Genomic DNA, 19,357 nt, shown 5'->3' on the forward strand with positions numbered 1-19,357 from the left:
TCTTTGGATGAATAGAACTCATTCAAAATTTTAAAATGGAGCTCTTTCATCTTTGGAAAAATTGGAAATGTAAGGTAATTCATTCTTATCTCATGTAACTCATCCATCTCAAAGTCTTTAAAGATATAGTGACGTCTAAGCTGACTTAGATGAAGTCTATCAATAAAAATGTTTCTGATGTACATATTGTCACATCTTTGGTCCTTAATGTTGTAGTTTCCTATATATATAGCTGGGTGAGAAGGTGTAACAGAAGAATATGAAAGAATACCTTTGAGTAATACTACCAGGTTCTGAGGGATGGCATTTGAAACTATGTGAAATTCCTTAGGATGGCATACAAAACCGTGTTTTAACAAAAGTCACTGTAGCTGAGAACATTTCCATGGTTGTCCACTATATCCAGTATAGAGCAGATATTATACTTAAACCAGTTTTCATAAAACAAGGATTTGTTACGGTGTACAATAAAATGATTGTTCCAAATACAAGTTTTGTGAGGACTAAAATTGTGTGAGAATGCTAATTTCCAACATAAGAGCATTTGCTGATGAAAGGTGGATAATCTTAAAGGTAGCTTTGAAATCTCAAAATCACACTTTAACAAAAAATTCCATACCTCCCAGTTTCTTAAACACTGAAGAAGAGACAGTGAACCATATGCTACTGGTGTTACAAAGGAAGGATCTCAACCACTAATCACCTAATCTTTAAAGCTCCATTCATTATCTTTAAATCAATCACTTTCAAACCCCCATCTTCATAATTGCATACCAAATCCTTTTTGTTCACATAGTAAGATTTGTTTTTCCAAATGAAATTAAAATTTGCATTATTAATTTTTTTAACAAGATGAGATGGGATAGCTAAAGAAGAGGCAGGGTAAATAAACCTAGAGAGTAGTTCCACTTTGGCCAGTAGAATTCTTCCAAGTATTGAAATATCTGTTTGTAACCAACTATTGAGGATAGTTTTTGCTTTGAGGAGCTTGTTCACAAAGTTTTCTTGAGTACAGTGAACACTATCCCTAGCAACAGTCACACTTAAATATTTCACAGAGGTTTTGACAGGGATATTATACAGAGCATTGGAGTCACAACCATGAATTGCGATTAACTCACATTTGTTTATATTTAGATGGAGACCAGAAGCTCTGGAGAAAAATTCTACCAGACAAATAGCCTTTTCAATTTGATATCTGTCCTTTTAAAAAAGCGTAGTGTCATCAGATAACTGACTGATGCCAATTTGTTTACCAAATACACTAAGCTTATCAATACTACTGTCCTTATTTACCAGAATAGTAAGCATTTCTACAGCTAAAATAAACAAAAAGGGGGAAATATTTTATTTATTTATTTATTTATATAGCACTTTTCATACATGTCTGTAACACAAAGTGCTTTACAGAAAGAAAAAGATAAATAAAGTGATAACACAAGATAAGACAGGGATACACCATACATAAATTCTTATATAACTCCTCCCCAGTCCCTCCCGCCCCAGGAATACAAAACACACAATAAGAAAGTAAAAAGTAAAATAAAATAATATAAACTGGGAATAGAAGAAATAAAACAAGACTCAATAAAAGGCCTTTTTTAAAAGTATGTTTTAAGTCGTGGTTTAAAAGCTGAAACTGAGGGAGAGTCTCTGATATTCTGTGAGAGTGTGTTCCACAGTTTTGGGGCATAAAAACTAAAAGCAGCCAGGCCTCTTGTTTTAGAACAAACTTTTGGGATACAGAGTAGACCAGCAGAGAATGATCACAGTGCTCTCTCTGGTTCGTACAGTATGAGCATGTCTTGAATATATTCAGGTGCCATCCCAAGTTTTGCCTTAAAAACCGAAAGTAAAATTTTAAAATCAATTCTAAAAGAAACTGGAAGCCAGTGAAGGGATTTGAGTACCGCGGTAATGTGATCATATTTTCTAGTCCTTGTCAGAACCCTGGCTGCTACATTTTGAATGACCTGCAATTTTGCAATAAGATAGCTGGGGAAGCCAGTAAAAAAGGAGTTGCAGTAGTCCAGTCTAGTTGGGATGAAAGCATGCATTATTTTCTCAGCAATTGGTAGTGATAAAAATGATCTTACCTTTGTGTAGAGGATTGAGAAATTGTTTCTATTTATAGTTTAGTTTCATAACAGACACCCCCAACTTTTTTGTGGTTATCAGAACAGTTTCTTTAATAGCTTATATGCACTGAGGAGTTGCATCATCCAGACAGTAGATGGCGCACTTTCTGCCTCTGTGGATCTACCAGGGAGACATAGCTTCAAGTACTAAGCCTGCGCAGTTCAGAAATAAAGTGGCGCTGGTTTCAGCAAGACGCTAGTAAACGTTGTCTCTCTGTATTGATTCACAGGTACTGTAAACTAAGTTTTAAAAACATGATAGTTCATTTGAACACCATCGGAATTGCCAGAGAAGTGTTTTGTAGTGTTTTGGTGTGATTGCGATGTGTGTGGAATGTTTTGGGTCCGTTGTTGTTAATTAGCGACATGCTTCTAGTCTCGGATTACAGCTAGAATAGCAACGTCAGCTGTATTCTAAAACTTGCTCACCGTATCAAGCGTGTTGTGAATGTCAACGCTATACGGGGATGTTTGATGCCAGTATGAGATTTGAGTTCATGTCACAAATGCGTTACTAACCGGAATATAATTCATATTATTAGAGAAATGCTGTTAGCCCAGTTGTTTCATTTACTGCCTGATTGCATCCGCCATGTTAGGCACTTAGCTAGCGCGGGACCATTGAGTCAGTGAGTGAGTGCGCGTGCCATGAAACAGGTGTCGATCACATTTTTTTTCGTTATTAGTAAACCACAATAGCAATTAAACTGTTGATTATCTGGCACTTTGTTTTGCTTTCCTTGTTGGTGTATATTTACATGCATTTTACAATGTATTATGTTTTATAGCCAGTTGCATTGAAATATTTCTTTCGCCATGCTAAAATATAAGCATTGACAAAGTAGAAATATGATTGTGGACAAAATGAAGGAAACATGTATTTGTTGTTTTAATATTGCATTCCCAGGTTATTGAATAATGTTTTGTATTGGAATACTGAAATGTGTAAAAAGTACAAAGTGAAAATCAGATTGCTGAGGGAATGAAGGAAATAATATTTCTGCGCAGTTCAGAAATAAAGTGGCGCTGGTTTGAACAAGACGCTAGTAAACGTTGTCTCTCTGTATTGATTCACAGATTCACAGTGCTGTCCAGCCTGCGCATCACTTGCTGCCGGTCCAGATATCCCCTAGGTCTGGAGCCGGTAACATTTGCTATATTTCTAAGATGATTAAATGCTACTTTGGTAAGGGATTTCACATGTGATTTCAAACTTAGCTCAGAGTCTAGGATTACCCCAAGATTCCTAACTTCAGACTTAAAGTTGAACATTTCGGAAATTTGATCCACACAAAACAATTCTATTTGCTTTTTTTTCAGACCTATGAGAAGAGCCTCAGTTTTGTTCTGATTTAGCTGAAGGAAGTTTTCCGATATCCAGTTTTTTATATCAGCCATGCACTTAGAACCACAGCTGAGGAACTTTCCCCAGGCTTAATACTAATGTACAGCTGTGTATTGTCAGCATAACTATGGAAAGACACACCATTACTACGAATAAACTCACCAAGTGGGAGCATGTAGAGCGAGAACAGCAAAGGGCCAAGAATCGATCCTTGTGGAACACCACAATTAATACTGACTTTTCTTGACTCAGACTCACCAAGAGCAACAAACATTTTTCTATTGGTGAGATAAGACTCAAACCATTTTTTCAAACTCTGTTTGTAAGTCGATTAATTAAGATGGTCCACTGTATCAAAAGCAGCACTTAAGTCTAAGAGAATCAAAAAGCTAAGACAGCCAGCATCTTTATTAAGCAGCAAGTCATTAACCACTTTAATTAGAGCAGTCTCTGTACTATGATGAGACCAAAATCCTGACTGGAACTTCTCAAGAATGTTACTGTCATTTAGAAATTGGCTGAGTTGTTTCAAAACAATCTTTTCAAGTACCTTGATAAGAAAAGGGAGGTCTGAAATGGGTCTATAATGGCTTAGAACAGTATTGTCAAGATTAGCCTTTTTGAGTATAGGTTTAACAATAGCTGTTTTCAAGTTGGCTGGGAAAATCCCTGTGGAGAGTGAACTGTTTATAATTGCTAAGACAACAGTAGACAGACTGCTAAAAACTTGCTTGAAAAATTTGGTTGGTAAAGGATCTAAAGGGAAGCTAGCTGATTTCATTTGATAAACAGTTTTAAGCAGATCCTCTGCATCGATTACATGAAAGGTACTCAACACTGATTCGCAGGGAGTAGAGGTTGACATGACATCACTAACAGTAGATTCAATACTTGACCAGATTTTCTCAAATTTCTCCATAAAATGTCTAAGAAATGCTTCACAATTAGAGGATGGAAGGTCACTGACAGAGGAAGATGTAGGTGGATTTATCTATAGTAGAGAAAAGAACCCTCAAATTGTTTTTGCTACTTTCAATAACCTGAGAAAGATAGCTTCCTCTGGCCAACCGAATGGCTTTGTTGTAGCTCAAAAGATGACCTTTAAAAATCTCAAAATGTACTTGCAAATTTGTTGCTCTCCATCTACGTTCTGCTTTGCAACATAGCGCTTCCGCTCACAAACCATTTCATTTTTCCACTGTGTTTAACAGGAACCATTTTAGTTTTAACAGGAGCAACAATGTCTAGAGCCGTTCTAACATGGCTGTTAAAAAAATCCACCAGCTCATCTGTAGATAAGAGATTAAGGGGGCTTAAAGATGTTTCAGGCCTAGCCATATACTCAGAAAACTTGGCTGCAGCTGTGGATTTCAAGCAGCGTTTCTTAACTGTTCTAGTAATGTTCTTATTGATTACAGGTAATATAATATTAAAGAAGACACAGTAATGGTCAGAAACAGCAAGGTCCTTAACAGTAGTTTCCACAATATTTAGTCGTCGAGACATGATCAAATCTAGAGTGTGGAGTGTGGCCTTTGTTGTGTGTAGGCCCTGATGCATGCTGTGTGAAGTCAAAGGAATCTATTAACACCTTGAAATCCCTTGCCTTGGAGTCTGATTCATTGTGAATATGCAGATTAAAATCACCAAGAATGAGTATTTTATCATATTTTAACACTAACATAGAAAGAAAATCTGAAAATTCAGGCATGAACAATTGACTAGCTTTGGGAGGGTGATAGACCAAGGCACAGAGCATACGTAATTGCTTAAAAACTGAGAGCATCAGTAACTCAAATGACGAGAAGTCATCCAGAGCGACAGAATTGCATTGAAAAATATTCTTATAAATCATAGCTAATCCCCCTCCTCAGCCACTTGCCCGAGGCTTGTGGACCTGGCTTTAGTCGGGGGGGGCAGGCCTCTACCAGAGGAGCATGATCATTTTCTCTTAACCAAGTTTCAGTTTTCATAAAAAAAATCAATATTGTGTGATGTAATAAAATCATTAATTATAAAAGATTTGTTTGTGACTAAGGAAATAGGACATCCTTGTCTAATTCCCCCTAGGGTATCAAATCTTTGGAACGTCCCATGTGACAGTGAGATAGAGCTGTTGATGTTTTTGTACAACATTTTTATATAGGAGAGAAATTTGTTTCCAAAACCATATTTTTCAAGCGACTGGAATCTGAAATTATGTTCAATTGTATCAAAAGCTTTTCTAAAATCAATGAATAAAATATACCCATCATCTTCAATAATATTGTGATGTATTGATAATGTATGATGTCTGAAATTAGTCTAATGTTATTATGTATTGATCTTGCTTTCATAAAACTGGACTGTGATTCACTGATTTGGGATAAACCTTTCTTGAGTCTATTGGCAAATACATGGGCTAAGAGCTTATAATCACTGTTAAGTAAGGTAATAAGATGAAGATTATCTATTTGTCTAGTATCTTTACGTGGTTTGGGAATTAGAACAATCAACTCTTGTTTCATAGTTGATGTTAGGGAATTATCGTGAATACATTCAAGAAAGACTTAAAATAATAGCTCCCTTAAATCCTCCCAAAAAAATCTATAAAAATCAGATGTGAGGCCATCAGGGCCTGGAGATTTCCCTAATGATAATTTACATATGGCCTCATCAAGTTCCTCGATCCTGATATCCATTTCACATAAGTCTCTAAAGTTATAATCCATTTGTGGTATGCTAGCATTAATCCTGTCAAAGAAGACAGAGCAGGCTGTTGCAGAGAAGGATGAGCTGTATAACAAGCTATAGAAATGAAAAAGCTCAGAAATAATGGATTTTGGGCATTTATTTTCAACTGGGCATTTATTTTGGGCATTTATTTTCACATCTTGTCCTCTGATTAATGGTGTTCGAATAGCTTTCCCATATATTTGAGCATTAAATAAATGCTAGCCTCCAGTTGGGTATGATAAACAATAGCTAGCTAGCTAGCTAGCAAGCCTACCTAGCCCGTCCATGTATGCTAAAACGTAGCTCCCTAGCCTGTAGTGGGCTATGATTAAAAGTGGCTTACTTCCCTCCCGTATAGCTAGCCTTTACGTGTATGATAAACAGTAGCTGGTGAGCCTGCTGTCAGGTATGAAAGAAAGTAACTAGCTAGCTAGTGTATGATAAAAAGCAGGTAGCAAGCTAGCTAGCCATATAACCTGCAGTCAATAAACTGTTTGTGTTGCTTGACAACACGTGTAAATGTAATCCTGAAGGAACTATTTTTGTCACTGGAGCTGAATAAATGACAAAAAACATAATTTGTCTCAAATTATCGTTACTTGACAAACAGCATTGTTTGTAGAACTGTTTTATAAAAGCAATATCACACTCGATGTCGCTTTTGTACTGAATATCAACACGGCTGTGATTATCATCGGTACTTGGCCACCGAATCAATCCCAGCCCTGCTGATGTTCAGTATAACAGCACTTCCTCTCATGTGATACTGCTTTATCATAGCCCTTCAGATGTATCTGCGTTATAAGGTTGTGAGTGGACAAGGTGGACGCAGCCAAAAAATGCATCTCATTCTCAAGCACATTATTCAATAAAAAAGAATCCAAAAACATGATCTGCTGTTGTCTGTTTTATTTTTAAGATAGAATGTTAAAAAATTAACAAAATCATAAAGAAAATGTACGCGCAATGTGTACGGGATTACAGCTGCTGGAGCCACTGGCTCCTGTTGCTTTTTTAATATATAAATCATCAAATTTGAATTGTAAGGACAGAATCTTAGATTTGGTTTCTTCATCCACTATGCTTTTATTACAATAATCATTAATACCCCTTGTCAACTCAAAGTCCAATTGTGCTCTAGCCTTATTCAAAGTGTGGCTAAAATGACAGGACAACTTATGAATTTTGTGTTTCAGATACTCCCATTTGCATATATACGAAGTAAATTCATCATTTAATTTATTTCCTCTATCTTATTTGCAGTCTTCATGTTTTAAGAGACCAGCATTAAACTTCTAGTAGCCCTTACTATGTGTTTTTCTTTTGTTTGAATGAAAAGACAAAGAAATACAGCAGTGATCAGGTGAAGTATCAGTATATCAGTGAAATACAGCAGGTGCAGCTGAAATCTGTATCCTTAATGAAATCAAGTAAATTGGAAGAGGTCAGCCAATAGTCAATTCTGGATTTACAATTTCCATTTGGTTTGAACCAAGAGAATTGTTTTAAGTTTGGATTGAAAGTCCTCCAAACATCTACCATATTTGTGTTCAAACAGAGGTTTAATAAACTGGGGTTAGGGTCTGAGTCATTAAATCTAGATGGGAAACGGTCTAAAGCCTCATCCATAACCATATTGAAATCACCTCCAATAATAATATTATCAGTTGGGTACAATAATTTCAGTTCAGATAAAAGTGCAGGGATTTCAGAAAATAATTTCGAATTAAGGGAAGTACTATTATAGCCGTACACATTAATCAAGATAAACAGAACACCTTCAATGTAAAGAATAACTGAGACCCAGTGACCATTACAGTCTGTCCTTGCAATAATAATTTTACCTGGAAGGTTATTGAATAAGATTGCTACACCTGAAGACTGGGTAGAAGCATGGCTAAACACTATTTTACCCCCCCACTGACTCAACCAGAACGCAACATCATCAGGTTTGGAATGTTTTTCTTGCAAAAATATACATTGAGAACCTTTGTTTTTACAATATATAAAATAGCTTTTCTTTTGACAGCGTTACAAAGACCCCTTGTGTTCAAAGAGATACAGGGAAAATGAGATTTTACTGAGAACATTTTACTTACCTGATATAAAAACGAAAATGAACTGAGAAATTATCGACAAACAAAATTAAAGAGAAAAAGATTTGAAACAACTACCTATAAGGTAACGAATTAGCGTCTGTCTCAAATAAAGCACTGTAACGAGCCCCTGCTCAACAGCAAATAGCCGCGTATCATCCCCACTTACACCTCTCCGCTGGTACTGCGAACACAGGTGCGTAAAGAGTTTTTTGATTTGGTGTCCAGGACAATTCGGGCACGATCAATATAGCCATAAGGACCACAATAGTATGTCTTCTTCCCAGCCACTCTAGCCTCGCTGATCTTGGTCCACAGTACGGCGCCAGCTTCTCGATCTTCCTTGGAGAGATCCTCGGCAAATTTGATTCCCCTGGCTATGCAAACGTCGGAGAACTTGGTTGAGTGCCAAAATTCATCTCTACATTTCCGCATACTGAACTGAATGACCATCTGCTTGGATCTGTCTTTTTTCTTTTGACCAACGCGGTAAACTGTATCAACAATGTCATCTAGTTTGTGCTGCAGATGTGGAGCAATTTCAGCTAGAAGTGAGATGGCCTCTCTCGTTCGACTTGCTAGATCTGCATGTGAGACGAGGAAGGAAGTGAGTTGTTTGTCGCTCAGTTTTGTTTTGACCTTGCACTCTTTAATCTCCGCCGGGTTGAATTCCACTGCCTTAGACACATTCACTATCATGAGGCTATTCTCATTAATCTTGCTTTCAATGCTACCCAGTTTTTCTTCTTGTACCTATATCAAATCTAGCATCTTAAGAGTTTATAGCATCCAGGAGGGTTGCGTTGGAAATCTCTAGGCTTAGGCCTTCATCACTTTTCATTTTCTTAGGTGGAACTTTTGTTGGGGTAGTTTGTGTAGGCTATATGAAAGTCCTTTACGTTTATCCTTTTGGTCAGTGTCCATAGCATATTCATGTTCATGCTAACAGCAGGTGCATTGGTCGCCATTCCCTTGCTGCTGTTAGGTCCTGGAATAACAATTTTCGGGGGACCGGAAGATTTTTTGCCCGACATTTGCGTTCAGAAAGGCTCACCGATACACCAATTAGACGAGAAATTGTAAGTAAGGATGAAAAAAAAACCTGGCACGAATATAAAATCCAAGATTTGCTGAGGAGCTGGGGAAAACACGTGTCTAGTTCGCCATCTTTCCGGAAGCCCAACTTGCTAGCAGCGTTGGCAATCAAAAATGCTTGCTTTGACGTGGCGCAAAATTCGCTTGTTCATTTTTCAAATGCATACCTACAGATGGGGACCATTTGAGCCAATAAAACAAGCATATTGTGTCCATTACTCCCACCCATGTTAACTTTGGGCCAATAGAAACTGTTGCCCTTAAGGCGTTTATTTATCTTCTACGTTTTACATGTTTCAGTCATAGACAGAAAAAAGAGGTTTCAGTAGCAGACTAGCAGCGTCAGTGTGAAACATAATGTGTGGCTGGACCTTAGATTGAAATCGAGGATGCGCCACCCTCCTTTAAATCAGAAGTGTAGCAACATTTTGGCTTTCCAATCATTCAACAGAAAAATGGCGACAATTTAACTGACAAAATGAAGATGGTATGCAAACACTGTAGAAAAACTATCTGCTACGCTACTGCTAATACCACAAATATGATGCAGCATCTACAACGTCACCACAACGACAAACTCCGGTCAGGGGATGTGAGAAAGAAAGTGCTACGTTGCCTCATACATGTGCAAGAGCACAAGATATCACCAGACCCATAGGAGTGTTTATCGCTAAAGACATGAGACCATTCTCAGTAGTCGATAACAAAGGATTTCGCCTACTATGTAATGCCCCTTTTCCACCAAGGCATTTTATCCCATCACGCCCGCACTGTAGTCAGTCTGCAATACCAGCCTTGTACAACGAAGCAAAAACCAAGGTGATAGAAATTCTGAAAAGTACAGAGAGTGTGGCGATGATGACAGATGGGTGGACATCCAGGGCTGTTCAGAGCTATGTTACAATAACGGCGCATGTTATCAATAGTGAGTGGGTACTGAAAAATTTTGTGCTCCAGACTCGTCCGCTTTTTGAGCCGCACACAGGAACACACTTATCTGAAGTTTTAAAGTCGGCCGTTTTGGAGTGAGAACTTGCAAGACCAAATCACTGCGATAATTACCTTATGTTGTGATATTGCACAACATAAGCTAATTATGGAACAGCTGTATGAAAATGCTGGAACGCTACATCGAAGAACAGGCAGCTGTTCCTCTGTCTAGCTGTCCACCGAAATATTGGAAAGAAAATGCCCAAATGTACCCAATGCTTTTCCCCTGTTGCCAAGGCATACCTCACTGTTCCAGCAACTTCTGTTCCCCGCGAAAACGTTTTTTCTACAGCAGGGGATATTGTAAATGCACAAAGATCCCAGCTTCTGCCTGAAAATGTGGATATGCTGATGTATCTGCAAAAAAATCTGTCAGTATCTTAGCTTGTGTCTAAATTTGAGTGCTGTGTGTTGAGGTGCAATTTTCATAATTTCATATTAATGTAATACAGACAGACCCATTCAATTTAATGTTATTTTATGTTTGAAGACCATTTATTTTTGTCTAGCTTTAAAAGAATTCCTCCTAGGGTCAAGCTGTCATCACTTTTGGTTTAATGGTACAAAAAGACAACAATAGTTCAGTATTGTTAATGAATCAGAAATAAATCCATTGTTTTCATTCCAGTGTCAGTTGAATTGATTTGAACATAGTATTGTGAATCGAATCGAACCGTGAGCTGAGTGTATCATTACATCCCTAGGTCTGAAGTATTTAGGTTGAAAAGTTTTAGAATACAAATAGTTCCAGTGGCATCTCAGAGTACAAATGGTAGCAAGCATATGCTGAATCTGTGTTACGATTATGAGGGGGTCCTTGGAAAATGTTCTCCCCTTTAAGGGGTCCCTGGCCCCAAAAAGTTTGAGAACCCCAATCTTGGGGGATGACCTGGGTCCCTATTTCCACAGCCTGAGAGCCTCTGCTTTGCTTTGAGGCAAAGAGCAGGAATGGGGGAGGACTGGATTTGATTGGTTTGTATTGATGATGTTTGAGTTGATGATTAGCAGCAAGTGATGGCTCCACCCATTATGGGCTCTCCCATCACTACTGGAAGGCAGGCATGCTAATGGCTGCTGATGGCTCTATGTAGGGTTACTGTGTTGGGTGTACCTGGTAGATGGTCTCCAGCTCCTTGCCATTAGCAGTGAAGGACACAAGGCCAGTGGCCAGGTTGATCAGGCAACCAATTTCTAATTCTGTATCACTGTGGGTGGAGAGGAGGGAGGAGCTAGTGATGTCTCCACCCCATACCATGTAGCAATTACTCCTCTTCACACTGTGGGGAGCAGAGAGAGGCGGGACACATCTTAGCACACCCTAAACCACTTTATAATTACAAGTATAGTTGTTTTCTTAACATATTTTACATCCCTCATTCCGTATTACATGCCATGCCATGCAAGGACTTACTGTGCTGACATTTGTCATCATCAGCACTTTAAGTAATTGTGTAATTTAATTGTAAGATGCAAATTCCATGACGTCATACTGTAATTCCATTTCCTAACAATTATGTCTGAAAATACTGTTCATAAAGGCTCAATCTGAAATAAATTTCAACTGACTGATTGCATTGTTAGTTTGTTGGTTGGTTGATTGATGAATTGACTGAATGGTTGGCTGGTTAGTTGGTTATTTGATTAGTTCATTAACTGACTGATTGACTGACTGATAACATTGACTGAATGATTGTTGTATTGATTCATCAATGAGCAGCTGACCTCTCGTGGACGAGCCCATGCTCATCTCCCAGGGTAACAGTGACAGTGCAGGTCTTGCTGAGATTGAAGTTCTTGCTGTAGTAGTGGTAGTCAGGGGTGACCCATCCCACCCAGACAGAGGATGGGTCTTGGCCCGCAAACAGTCGCACAGAATAGTAGTGCTACAAAATAAAACAAGCACATCAACCAGCTGCCAGCACCACCAAGGCTTCACATATACATGTATATGTTTAAACAATTCCACGCATACTGTTGCGATGCTGTCATATTCTGCTAGTTTCCCATCATTCAGATCTCTCTGTCTGCAATGAAAAAACAAAATCAATTCATGAGTCAGCATTCAAGACACGGAGGAAGAAGGATGGCCAGGAAGTGGGGGATAGACAAATGTAAAGGTATGAAGGTCAGGTTATGACAGTGGCCTGGTCTGTCCTGGGAGTAGGGGTATGAGGCAGGTGTGTGTGTCGAGCACTCAGACCTGTGTTTGGGTTTCTGCTCCCCGTAGAATGCGCTCACATGGGCGGTGTTAGTCAGGACGGACTGGAACTCCACTGGCATGCTGAGCCGACAGAACACCATGTCAGCATTGCTGTTCTGCGTCCCGAAGGTTTTGTGGGTGACCTTCAGAGACGGTGGATTGTCCACACTCCCATCGATTCTTGTCACCTGAAAATACAAACATTGTGCCTTACTTTTACCATGCAATTTATACATTACAGACGAGAAGCAGTGACCACATATACAGGCTAGAAATGCTCCATATATTTGAGAATTCAGAATATGAGCTGTGGAATATATATGTGATTATATTCAGAATCACTGGGGACCATTCTTTCTCAAGGGTCCACTCATCCAAACAACAAATGCTCCTGCAGCACCCTGCGATCTACTCACTCCAACACATTTTCCCCAGAGCAGGGACTCTGATTTTTCTGCTTTCACTTCCCTCTGGAAACTATGACCCTATGTTCAATGTTTTATGAAAATGTGTGATAACAAATTTGACTGAATGATTTTGATTAAATGCTTAGGAATGTTATTTGGCAAACATATTCAAATAATATCATTTATTTAAGCATCTATAAGGCCATAATTCTGTTGGACACTTTCAATGAAAGTCAAAGACTTGATAGCAAAGCTCAAAAAGAAAACTTTTTAAACAGAGCAGTGTGCAAAACTCCTCATGGACCACCCTTCCATCACCTCAATGTGGTTGTGGTCTTTTGGAACGTTCACAAAGGTTGGAAGCTGCTTGCTGAACCACATGGTAACTTCCCGGTTCATGTTGACAGCGAAGGGCTCGAAGCCCTCCTGAAGCCCACACATGGTGTAGTACTTGAAGGTGCTGGCATCCTTCCCCAGGTTCATGCGGCCGACCTGTGACAGGCCCAGACTGCACACAGGAATGAAGCCTGTGGATTGGGGAGATCACCGTTTTGGCAAACACACCCAGGGAACTGCAAATCTCTATTTGAAGCAATGAATGGAAATCCACACAGCCCTTTCACATTAATGTAACATTAATGTAAAGTCATCTTTCCATCCAGAATACTGTAACCCTTTAAGGATGCAGAGGCAGTATTGCTGAATCCTGTGCTCACCATCCTTAGTCTGGAAGTCAGTAAAGCAGAGCTCAGAGCCTTTGTTGGTGATGAGGATCTCTCCATTCAGGGTGAAGATCATAGACTTGTCCTCCATGTTGATCATGCACCCCACCACGTCACCCTTTTGCCAGATGTGGCCGAAGAAATTGCTCCCCATGTGCAAGCGGCGCCCCTGAGAACAACAGTGCACATACCGGTTCCATTAATGAGGCCAAGCAGCTAATGGCAGCACAGCAATATCCCAATCCCAGCACTCTGTAGCAGCACTGCGACAAGTAATAAAGGACTGTAATTACGGCCTGAAGCTCAGTATGTACTGCTTATGTATAATGTATGTGTCCTTTTTCTTGTTATTTGAACTCTGGGTGAATACTCTAAGATGAAGCCAGAAGCTCACCCTGTAGCCATCAAACACATAGGCCTGGTCATCCATTCCCAGCTCGATGTCAGGCCTGCAGCCTGGTCGTGCCCAACCCACACGCATATCCCCACCTGTCAGGGCTTCAAACTCAAAGTACCACTTCCCTGTTTTCACTGCATATGTCTGCTCCACGCGGAAGAAGCGGATGTTATAAATGCTCTGCCTCTCCACGACTTGGCCTACAGGCACAAGAGAAACAAATAGCATTGTAATTGGGCCTTCACATCCTGTCGTCTTGATAGTGCTGTAACTAGGCCTTCACATGCTCACTGTCCTCTGTTGAAATGAAATAGTGCTGTACATGGACCCCCATGTTCTCACTGTCCACTAAAATGAAACTGCTGTAACTAGGCCCTCAGGTTCTCACTGTCCTCTGTTGAAATGAGACAGTGCTGTAACTGTGCCCTCATGTTCTCATTGTCTTCTATTGAAATTAGAGAGTGGCGTAAGTGGGCCCTCATGTTCTCTCTGTCCTCTATCAGAGATCTACAGGGTTAGGCCAGTGTTCTGCATTTGAGCTCTACAATTCTTTATGTCCCGTCCGACATCCTGTAAGTATTAGCTCTGTCATGCACCGTTTAGCATGTCTACTTTCACAACTCATATTGCCTGCAGTGGGTGGGAGTGGATGGATCTGCTCACTGCTCTCTTGATCTGGAGGATCAATGTTGTATCCGTATCCAACCAAGGTTCGGATTGCCTCGCGAAGGCTGTCTCTGTTCGACCTCTTTGTACGCTCATCCAGTAAAGTGTAGGGAACCAAACGAGGATTGCGCCTGCTCTTCAGATCCTTCAGAGAACAGAGAAACACTGTCAACCAATGTCTGACACCTTCTAACACACACCTGCTCACCAGGTGTATTTCAGCATGTTAAATAAGTGTGTTGCTCATGTAAATTCTGCATGGCCTGTAATCAAAACACTTACGGTTTTCAAATTGATCAATGCTTCTATAACCAGTTTAACATACCATTCTACTTTGATACCCAATAATTCAGTGAAAGTTTACAACATATTCTTGGGAGATTTTTACATAAACCAATGTCAGTAAGTATAGTAAGTAGGGGAGAGCCAGAGAAAAAGTAACACTTTTCAGATAAACGTCATTTTAAAAGATAACATCACAGACAGAAACTGATTTTCGTTGTGATCAACAACCTACATGTATGTTCTATCAATAACAGGTGCTATTTCGTACAAATGTGAAACGATTTTGGTATAATTTGACTGAATTTGACGGAAGTTGTGCATACTTTTGACCCCGTCAGTTGGGACGAAATGGGTGGGTCACTTGAATTGTTTATATTGTTCTTGTTTTTATTAAAGATGTCTGACAATGTCCTTGTTAATATGTAATTGCAAACATATTATGTCTTTTATCTTAATAAAAAATGTTAGTTAAATAGTTAGTGTAATAAAGTGCATAGTGGCTGTTCAGCTCTTGAACAAAGCCCGGAACACAATCACCGCATAACACCATGGGCTGGGCCACGATAGATTATTTTGGAGCTGATGCACAGAATGGGTGTGTGGAAGACGTCTAGCACAGGATGTGTACCTGGAGAATGCCATAGGTCCATCCTTGCTTGATTCTGTCTTTGGCCCAAACATTGTGGGCATTCTCTGCCAGTTTATCCACCAGGACTTCCTGTGCTGCAGTCAGCTTGACTTCAGAGAGCTCCAGTGGTGTGGGCTTATAACCATTTGACATCACGTAACTTCAGACAACACGTCATATGGAAAAGCTTGTTAGTTGTACAGGAAAACAGGCCTACCCTACAGGCCTTTGGGGGCGACAGTGGCTCAGGAGATAGAGCAGTCGACTGGGGATTGGAAGGTCCCTGGTTCGAATCTGGCTCATCCTGGCAGAGTGTCGAAGTGTCCTTGAGCAAGGCACTGAACCCCCAACAGCTCCCAGTGGCCAGTTGGTAAGCCTGTATAGCAGCCTCTGCCACTGGTAGGTAGATGTGAGGCATATAACTGTAAAGTGCTTTGAGTACTCAAATGAGTAGAAAAGCGCTATATAAATGCAGTCCATTTACCATTTACTCTCTGCATATATGACTACCAACATGACCATATGTAATATGTCTAAGGCAATGTATGCACATGTAACTGATTGGCATGCAAACTGTCCTCACACGTTGTAGGATGGGAACCAGTCAGTAAACCTAGCACAGGGGTAATATCTAGTCTCCAGGGGTGGACTTACTTCTTGGAAAGTTTCATTTTTTTCAGATCCCCATCTGCATTAGCATTGACTTGTAAAACATGGCAACCCAGTGCCAGCAAGGTCCTGCAGTATCAGAAAGCAAGTCAGAAGAACTGATTCACAGGCTGCGCTGGTTAGCCACTGGTACACTGTAAGGATTGTATTATAATTGTAAATAGTATCTTGTTTTTACAAGTATACTACCTTGTGTTTTCAAAAAGGTCACTTTTAAGAGAACATTTCTGATATGGAATATTGTACATCAGATTATCATCATGCTTGGCTTTGACATTTTGAAAGAGTTGACATTGACAGATTGGATAAATGTAATTAATAAAACATAAATAACTGAGTAACATACTAAACTGAGTGCTCCATAGGAAAACAGCACCTGGTTGAGAACATACCTCATAATTGTCATCAATGACTTATCGCAGCACTAACCATTCCTCTTTGTGAGAAGGATGAGGAGATGTATATGCACTGCAAATACACTGAGCATGAGGGCAGAACATTTCTCCAGTTCAGGTCCTGAATGAGAAATGCAGTGCTCATGTCATGAGGCACCAGGAACTCACTTCAAAGTTTCTGTGGACATCTGAATGTTATAATTCTTCTCAGTTTCAGGCAGCTTGGAGAATTCCACCAGGCAGGGGTGCTGTCTCTTGTTGTCATCCCGTATCTAGGACATTTGAACAGACAGTAAGATCTTAATTTGCTAACAATGTAGCAGCAGCTGCTGTTCAAAAGTGAAGTTTAGACAGGGAGACACTTCCATTGAAATGCAGGATTGTTGCTTTATCACTGCTCTGTATTAAAAGGAATTCTTAAAAATTACAAAAGCTATTTTCTATTCATAACAATGATTTATGATGAGACTAAGTACTGTATGGAGTCCACCAGCTGCGGGGACATGTTTTCTTGGGGAGATTAGGTAAGATTAGATAGGGAACCTGTTTATTAGAAACTAATGCTAGATTCCATGGCATTTTTACCTGTGTTTTGGGTAAAATACGCTGTTTTAGAGTGATTCATACTGGCCAAGAAAACATGCTGCAGGTTTCTGCTGTCAAGCAAACTTCTGGAAATCAGTGGTTGTGTCTTAACATGAAACCACAGTTTATCTTTTTTGAAGAGTTTACCAGAAATACCTTTCAGAAAGGCTATTTCTATCATTAAAATTCACAATCCTTCAGAGACCCTCAGAAAATCTCTTTCCAGATAAATAATTTATGAGGAGACAGAGAGGCCAGAAAGACATGAAACATTAGTTGCTGCCACTATGTCCCAATAAATAGATTTACATTTGGAATGTATCCTGCAGAGTTTGATCAGCCTTCAAAATCCTACAACAGGACAAGACAGAACAGATAAGTGTCACTTTGCGTGAACCAGCACTCCAAGGCATTCTCGGTATCAGCTGTGCGTCCAAATGAGTTACGAGTTACAAACTTACAGGAGACAGACTGCTCTTTGTGTGTGATGTGTTCATACCACAACATATGAGTACTTTGTAGACTGTAGGGTGTTCATATGCAGAGTTGTCATCTGAAATTAGTGCTATGAACTGATAAAAAATATGTTTCAAAATAATCACCACGCTGTTGACATGTACACGGCTGCAAACTACAAGCAATGAGATGGAATCTAAAATGAATGGTGAAAAAAACACTGTGGAAAAGAATGTGTTTGTGTCCACTTGGCCTCTGCTTTACTTGAATGGCAAATTAAAGAGCAGAAAGTAAAATGACACAGGGATATTTCTGGCTTACATGGCTTCAAATTATAATGAAGGTCATGAAGGTCAGTTAAGATACATGTACTTCCATCTGCTGCATCAGATTCTTAACAAAATTATTTCTGAAATACACTATATGGACAAAAGTATTTGGCCACACCCGTTTTTCAGGGTTTGGGCTAGGCCCCTTATCTCCAGTGAAGGGCAATCTTAATGCTTCAGCATACCAAGACATTTTGGACAATGCTATGCTTCCAACTTTGTGGCAACAGTTTGGGGAAGGCCCTTTTCTATTCCAACATGACTGTGCCCAAAGTGCACAAAGCAAGGACTATAAAGACATGGTTTGATGAGTTCAGTGTGGAAGAACTTGACTGGCCCGCACAGAGCCCTGACCTCAACCCCATCAAGCACCTTTGGGATGAACTGGAACGGAGATTGCGAGCCAGGCCTTCTCGTCCAACATCAGTGCCTGACCTCATAAATGCTCTACAGAATGAATGGGCACAAATTCCCACAGAAACACTCCAAAATCTTGTGGAAAGCCTTCCAAGAAGAGTGGAAGCTGTTATAGCTGCAAAAGGGGGACCAACTCCATATTAAAGTATATGTATTTGAATACAATGTCATTACAGTCCCTGTTGGTGTAATGGTCAGGCGTCCGAATACTTTTGCCGAATACTTTTGCACTTGCTGCTTACTGCACTTCTGGTTAGATGCTAACTGCATTTTGTTGCCTTGTACTTGTTACATGTGTAATGACAATAAAGTTGAATCTAATCTAATATAATCTAATCTACTTTTGTCCATATAGTGTATATACTCTACTGACCCTCCCTCATGGTGCTAACAGGACACCTTCCCTCATTTCAGTATGACAAGTGTGGAAAGTAAATCTGAAATGACCCTGTTTGCTCAAGGTCTAAACTAGTGCTGGAACCCAGAAGGCTGTGGAAAACTGATGTGTAAAAAGAACAGCAGTAACTGTGAATATGTGCTCAGTGTGGCTGGGCAATGAGACTGTAGAAATTTACACACCTTTCCGTAAGTCCAGCCCAGTTCAATTTTATTCATGCCCCAGAGCTCGTGAATGTTCTCTGCTAGTTTGCCCCGGACATCCTCCAGGTGTGGAGACATGACAATCTGGAAAAAGCAACAGGAAATGGCTGTTTGGTTGAGTCTATTTAAATCTTATTTTCACTGTACCCCCTATACTCCCAAGGTACATAATAAAAAGTACAGACATGGAACTGCAAAATGATGAACATCACACCTAACTGT

General features: G+C 39.7%; 1 protein-coding gene across 1 annotated transcript in view; it reads right to left on the reverse strand.

The window, feature by feature from the left end:
• Positions 1 to 19,357, reverse strand: part of LOC118791935 (ryanodine receptor 3-like) — a 139,974-nt gene that overhangs the window by 52,502 nt on the left and 68,115 nt on the right. The window contains 11 exon segments of the mRNA XM_036549500.1: positions 11,491 to 11,656; positions 12,102 to 12,262; positions 12,555 to 12,767; positions 13,305 to 13,513; positions 13,703 to 13,877; positions 14,103 to 14,305; positions 14,769 to 14,916; positions 15,685 to 15,844; positions 16,339 to 16,422; positions 16,917 to 17,020; positions 19,115 to 19,219. Coding sequence (XP_036405393.1) covers positions 11,491 to 11,656; positions 12,102 to 12,262; positions 12,555 to 12,767; positions 13,305 to 13,513; positions 13,703 to 13,877; positions 14,103 to 14,305; positions 14,769 to 14,916; positions 15,685 to 15,844; positions 16,339 to 16,422; positions 16,917 to 17,020; positions 19,115 to 19,219 — 1,728 coding nt within the window.

The sequence above is a fragment of the Megalops cyprinoides genome, chromosome 17, assembly GCF_013368585.1.
Source record: "Megalops cyprinoides isolate fMegCyp1 chromosome 17, fMegCyp1.pri, whole genome shotgun sequence".
Taxonomy (NCBI): domain Eukaryota; kingdom Metazoa; phylum Chordata; class Actinopteri; order Elopiformes; family Megalopidae; genus Megalops; species Megalops cyprinoides.